Here is a 7,010-nt window from a genome sequence, read left to right on the forward strand (position 1 = left end):
CCATCACAAAATATATACAAATGGAAGCCACTCAATGAGGGGCACAGACAGTAATAATTAGATTAAACAAAGACAAAAAGTAATGGGTGAATTTTTATTCTGAATAGGGTTTTTCCTCTAAACCCTAAAGTTGTAAATGCGCAAAAACACATAGCCCACCTCAACCAATCATTTTCATTTGACTGGTATCAGAAAATTCTACAAATTGTGTTTATTGGTTGAGACCACCCTAACTAGGGTGGTCCAATCAGTGCCCTAAAAATACTCGTCTTCTGCATATGTGCACTATAAATTTATGTGATTTTCCACCAAAAGTAGCACTTTCTTGCAGAATTGCAGTTTCTAGCTAGGATTCTTTGTTTTTGGGAGCCCCATGAAGGAGACACTAAGGTACTTGGCAGGAATTGCAGGGCCAAGTGGTTATGGCTCAAAATCAACTGCTGAGCAAGTCACTCGGGATTGTTCTTCCTCAGTCCCTTCTCAACTCACTGCCATAATCACTGGTTAGTTTATCAGAACCAACCATCTCTTATAAAACCCAAGAGAATTATAGATAGTAATATGAGCAAATTACAAATATGCACACACATGCATCTCATTATCCTTTACAATTGCATGGTAATTTGGATGCAATTTTTCCAAATATGTTCTATATGTATCCCTTGTTGATAATTTTCACTAAACAAAGGTCGAAGAGATTTCTGATCAGAAAAACATTGGAACACATGAATATATATATATATAGTGTATGGTTGATTTCAGATTTTTCAGGCTCTCTTTCAATCTCTCAATCTCTCTCTCTCTCTCTCTCGCTCTCTGTCTGTTTTTTAGTGGCCTTTACTGCGGTTACATGAAAAATGGTTTTTACTGTTATCCATAGCGTTCTCTTAGTCTTTCAGTCTCATGAATATATGTATATATATACATATTTCTATTATCTCTCTCACCTTATTTTGCTCCATTAATTTGGATATGTGTCGTATTTTTTTCAGACACAAAATCCCACATATATGATGAAGTTTTTTTTTTTTTTTAATATTTTTGTTAATTTTCAGTAACATAATTCAAAGATTTATTCATTTTTTTAACCCTTTATATCCCTCTCTAAACAATTCTTCTTCTCCCCGATCTCATTTGTTTCGCTTCATAATGATCTGAAAAATGAAGGGACCGTTTGCAGAAGAACTCTTCAATCCATGCTTTCTTGGATGGAAACATAAAGTTCATCAGAATAACCTGGAAAATATAAAAACATACCTAAATTCCTATCCAATCCCACCAAATTTTGATACGCTAGAATATTTTAATTACTATTTTAATGAATAAATATATTCCATGCAAGGAATTTAAGTTGTATATTAATTTCTTGCAAGTGGTTCTTTTTGGCTCTAGCAAGATATGGTTTTTGTCTCTTTTGAATAGTATTCTCCCATTGGTTCAGAGTTGCTCTCTATATGATAACTGCTTTCTGGACCATTTAATCATGCACTATTTACCCTAATTAATTAAATTACTCTATTACCTGGGAATTACAGGAGCAACATCAGGGATCGGAGCTGAAACGGCAAGAGTGCTGGCAAAGAGAGGAGTGAGGGTTGTGATTCCGGCCAGAGATTTATCGAAGGCGGCGGAAGTGAAGGAGAGGATTCAAATGGAGAGTCCGGAGGCTGAGGTTATAATCTTGGAGATTGACCTGAGCTCACTTGCTTCTGTTGATCGATTTTGTTCTGAGTTCTTAGCTCTAAGACTTCCCCTCAACATCCTCATGTAAGTGTTTTTCATACACACACACACACACACACACACACACATATATGTATATATGAATGTATGTGTTTTGTGTTTTTGGTTGGCACTAATGTATGAAATCTGGACAATTTGCAGAAACAATGGTGGGATGTTTTCTCAGGCCTTGGAATATTCTGAAGACAAAATTGAGATGACATTTGCTACAAATTACTTGGGTAACTTCTATTTCACTACCCATGAAATTTTTTTATGTTAGACCATCACACAACCACCTAGTGTTACAAATTTACTCTTGTTATAACACGCGTATGCATTTATTAATATTATATATTATAAGTTCACGGACAACTAATTATGTCATTTAGTTGCCACTAATACTACATTCTAATGATATTAGTTTGCATTTGTAAGGAAAAAAAAACATATATCATTTACTCATATTAGAACATGTGAATCAGTAATATCACATGGACAGTGACTGTGAACTACCCAAAAAAACCATAGTTTGGGACATGAATGAGGTATTCACATGCAAGCAATGGCCTCAATTGCTGGAGTACAAATTTTGTTTCGGGTAGTGCTATCCACACACCTATTTTTACTTCTCATACACATTTTGTTAATTTCTATATGTTGATCTTCTTCAATTCATTCAATCTGAGAGTCATAAATTAAAAAGGGTGTGTGAAATAAAAAGAGGGTGTGGATAGCACCAACCTTTTGCTCCCTCCCAAAAGATGCCAAGAAAAATTAGGCCATGCTCATGTGGCCTACAGTATGTGTGAAATGGACCACAAGGCACGTTTTTGGATTCTCTACAAGAACCCCTTTTAATTCTTGCCCGTGACAAAAAAACAGCCCATTTGGGAAAGCGCATGACCATTCAGTCCTTTTCTTTGGCAGGACACCATTTTTTGACAGAAAAGCTGCTGGAAAAAATGGTGGAAACAGCAGCTCAGACCGGCATCCGAGGGAGAATAATCAACGTTTCTTCTGTGATCCACAGCTGGGTTAAGAGAGATGACTTCTCCTTCAACCAATTGCTCAACCCTAACAAGTAAATTAATCACACTTAATCCTAATTAACCTTACTAAACCGTGATTAGTAATATTTGTACAAGCAATAATCTTGTTTGTTCATGCAGTTATAATGGTACAAAAGCATATGCTCAATCCAAATTGGCTAACATATTGCATGCCAAGGAACTGGCAAGACAGCTGAAGGTAGCTACCATTTTCCAAAGATTTTTTTTGTAATGCGTCGGTTATATATAACAATCTCTAACCAGGACGTTTCTTAAACGTTACAGGCAAGAAATGCAAGAGTAACGATCAATGCCATACATCCGGGAATTGTGAAGACGGGAATTATGAGAGCTCATAAGGGCTTTATCACAGGCATGGATTCATTCCATTGATCTAAGCTTACACGTGAATGACAACTTACAGTTTTGCAGAACGAAATCTAACTTCTCAAAACCTTTTTTGTTTACGTGCAGATTCTGTGTTCTTCATCGCGTCCAAGTTACTAAAATCGACATCTCAGGGTGCTTCGACAACGTGCTATGTTGCTTTAAGCCCGGAGCTGGAAGGAGTGAGTGGGAAATACTTTGCAGACTGCAACGAGAGCACCTGCTCGAAACTAGCAAACGATGAAACTGAAGCTCGTAAGTTGTGGAAGCAGACTCGTCTGCTAATCCATAGACGCCTTTCTCAACCAACAGCGTAAGAACAACGAAAAAATGTGTATTCGATCCCTCTGCCATTCAGTCATGTATATAAGGGGATTTATATAAGCAAAAGGTAGTTAGAGAGGCTTAGTATATGGAGACTACATAATAATCAGACTCCGGAACCAAAGAATCATCACTTGGTGGCGCGACCGTGACACTGATAAATTCCTCCCACCTCCCAAAAAGAGAGAAGAATCTATAAATTCCAAGGTAATTAATAACTGAAAGAACTTACATACCCTATGTTGTCACTGTTTTCGTACAAGAAAATCGATATGTACATGACAAAATCTGAAATTCGGCTTCTAGATGCAATTTTGCCAGCTTGTATTCTCCGAAAACATGATAGATAAATTCAGAGCATAACGATGTATATCGGTGGCAGCATATACAGTCAAATATTTGAATCAAGGACTTACACATCGAACAATCTGAACTTGAGAAATCCATAACCAAAATCATACATCCTACTAGCGTATATAATTCTTGCTTGTCACCTGGACATATCCCTAATGTCAAGACAGGGACAAGGTTCAAGCCACGGTTGCAAAAAAAATAAAATTTCTTGCAATTGGATAAAAAAATATCAGTACTATCAGAGTAGTTTTATCATAATTTACCGTAAACTGCATGATCAAAACCAACAAAAATGGGATACCAGAAGACATCCTGTGTGTCAAGGGAAGGTGAAAGCGAAACTACAACCGAACAAATTGTGAAGAAGAGAAACAAAGATATATACTCATAACCCATGCCATCTACTACAAAGTAAAAGCACAATTCATGAAATGATAATACACCGAAATCTAGGATACGATGAAAATACAAGTGAAACACACACGTTCACTAGCAAAGAAGGTTGGGGATTACAAGGCTTACATATTCATTACAGATTAGCTGTTCCGTTCAAGGAAGACGCTGAGTACACGAGTGAAACAAACCCAGCAACAAGGTGGTGCTGTCATGTTGGGCTGCAACTCTTAACAATGAAGCTCTTTCTTTCTGCCTACTTATAACACACAGAAATCAAGTTTCCTGGCTGACAAGTCAAACATCATCATCATTAAGCATCTTTGGTTGTGACTTATAAACATTCAATGTTGTCAAGTGTCTCCTCCCATCTTCATTTCTTGACCTGCCATGGTTTTCAATAGATGTTATCAAAAGAATTCTGCATCACCAGTTTTATTTTCCAAAAAGGAAACAAAAAGATTATTGCAAAGCATTAAAGAACTGCGAGCAATGAAAATAAATAGCAAGCAGAAACTTAGAAGAGAAAATGAAACCTATAAACCAAAATAAGGAAATACCCTTAAACGAGGAGACCGACGCATAGATAATGCAGAGGCAGGAGATAGAATTGCTGCTCTACTCCCCTTCCCATGGTTTGGTTTCTTGAAATGTCTATTTTCTTCTGCGTATTGAACTTGGTGGTCATAAATCTTGGCTGGAGATTCACTTCTCTCAGTTGAGACAGACAAAACTGGAGCAGACCCAGAAATTGTGGAAGAATCTTGAGGAAGAACAGCTGGTAATCCTGTTGAGCCATAATGGACACAAAAATCAATACTGTATATCAATTAAGTGCAGTAGAGTCAGGAACTAAAACAGCTTTTAGAATAATATACAGGGCCACTATTTGAGGATGTTCCCCTTCCAGCACAGAAGATTTTAGGGAAATACAAGAGAGAAGGACTACCTTGAGCTGCAGCATCTTGAAACTTCACTCTCATATCTCTGGCAAATTTAAATAACTCATTGGTTCTGTTCAATTCACGAATCATCTCTTTGGTCTCGTTCAAGTACGGATCACAATCTAACACTAAACATTAAAAGAAATGCAATATTAGAAAGTTGGAGATAGACAATATAAGATGTAAATTCAAGATTAAACTATAACCTACAAATAAGAGGGGCAATACTTACAGGTGTAAGTATCATTTGCATGGCGAACAGTGAAACAGAATTCCTGATCTGGATTCTTCAAACTAATGTTTTTGAATGTGAATTTTACACCTAGTCACAGACAGATATATGTCATTCCCCATAAACAGTATATGAGAAATATTGCACAATCAAATAACTTAAATTACCATGTCCGCCTTCAACGTAGAAACCAAGAACCCTATTATACCACGAGATGGCCTCTTTTATTTCATCCTTTCTGTCTGGGATACAATTTTCTTCAGATTCTGCCAAAGTTTGAATGTTACTAAAATTTAAGAAAAGTAACAAAATTTGGAATCACAATTATATATTGATGTCCTTTCAAATACCGAGTCACCCTCCATTAACAACGCCAGAATGCAATCAAACAAAGAGAAAACGTTTAACTATTAATAAGTATAAAATGATAGAAAGCTATAACCAAAAACCAGCAATGAGCCAATAACTGAAATAATCAGAGGAAATTACCAAAAGATTGCTGAGAAAGGATTGCAGCATATTCTTCCCTCTTAGCCCTTTGATCTTGCACTGTTCTCTTAAGTACTCCAATTCTAGCTTTCCTAGCTTCAATGGCCTCCATCAATGCCATTCGCTTGGCCTCTTTACGGGTCTTCACTACAAAGAATAATAAGAAATATAAACTAACACAGATTAATTTTAAGAACAAAATATCTTAAAAGAAAAAATATTACAGCTAATCATAGCAAAAGCAGCAACTAAATTGATTAGCTTTCACAAAATTTGTGTAATTTCTTTGCAATTTTAGCTACAAATTTTCCCCAGTAACTTCTAATTTCCATTAAAATTATAAATACAAAATGCAAAGAATATACCTGCTAGGGCTTTGAACAAATCATCCTCAGCTTCCCTCAATTTAGCTTTAGCATCTCCTAATTTACCTGCACTTATTCAAAAGAAAACAGACTTCAGCCAAATGAGATTTACAAAAATTTAAATCCGAAACCCTAATTTCGCACGAACCACACATCCTAACTCTGCTCAAGAACCCTAATTTATGCACGAAAAACAACAAAAACGCAAATATAAACCCTAAATTGAAGTGCTTTTTGACAAAACGAGTATATCAAAGAGTTAAATGAGAAGCTCGACCTTGGGACTGGAGGGTTTCTTGTGCGGTAGCGCGGACGGAAGCCAGGGAATCCCGAAACGACGCCGTGAAGGCATCCAAATCCTTCTCGTGGATCGGAATCTCACTCTCGCAGGCCATCCGTAGCGACTCCATCTTCGTCCGTACGGACTCCTCCGGTTTGCCGTCCATTTGCCGAGGACTGAGGAGCGAGTGAGGGAGAGGGAGAGTAGAGTCGGACTATTTTTTGAAAAACGAAATTTTTGCGCCCGCCAATTTTTTTTTTTTTTTTCTCAGTGAGCCGTATTGGATTTGGTTGCAGACATATGGGCCGGGCAAATATATGGGCCTCATGGTTAAACCCGATTTGGGTTTTGGGATTTGGGTTGTAGGTGTTGAACTGATCAAAGTAAGGTTTTGTTTGGAATTGCCTCTGAAATTGCTAAAGCGTTTTCTGGAAAAGCAGGTGGTGCATGCTTGTTCACGAAAGGAAA

General features: G+C 37.1%; 2 protein-coding genes across 2 annotated transcripts; one reads left to right on the forward strand and one right to left on the reverse strand.

The window, feature by feature from the left end:
* Positions 1–239: 239 nt before the first annotated feature.
* LOC126626147 (short-chain dehydrogenase TIC 32 B, chloroplastic-like) lies at positions 240–3,720 on the forward strand. Its single transcript, XM_050295372.1, has 7 exons — positions 240–503; positions 1,536–1,767; positions 1,885–1,964; positions 2,653–2,806; positions 2,895–2,973; positions 3,060–3,147; positions 3,249–3,720. The coding sequence occupies exons 1-7, from the start codon at positions 374–376 to the stop codon at positions 3,476–3,478; spliced, it is 993 nt and encodes a 330-aa protein (XP_050151329.1). The 5' UTR covers positions 240–373; the 3' UTR covers positions 3,479–3,720.
* A 412-nt stretch (positions 3,721–4,132) lies between these two features.
* On the reverse strand, positions 4,133–6,797 carry LOC126626148 (kinetochore protein SPC25 homolog). The gene is made up of 8 exons (XM_050295373.1): positions 6,540–6,797; positions 6,263–6,328; positions 5,898–6,044; positions 5,576–5,674; positions 5,409–5,498; positions 5,182–5,304; positions 4,793–5,019; positions 4,133–4,617 (listed from the first exon to the last, which is right to left on the reverse strand). The coding sequence occupies exons 1-8, from the start codon at positions 6,706–6,708 to the stop codon at positions 4,606–4,608; spliced, it is 933 nt and encodes a 310-aa protein (XP_050151330.1). The 5' UTR covers positions 6,709–6,797; the 3' UTR covers positions 4,133–4,605.
* Positions 6,798–7,010: the final 213 nt, after the last annotated feature.

The sequence above is a fragment of the Malus sylvestris genome, chromosome 6 (genome assembly GCF_916048215.2).
Source record: "Malus sylvestris chromosome 6, drMalSylv7.2, whole genome shotgun sequence".
NCBI classification, from domain to species: domain Eukaryota; kingdom Viridiplantae; phylum Streptophyta; class Magnoliopsida; order Rosales; family Rosaceae; genus Malus; species Malus sylvestris.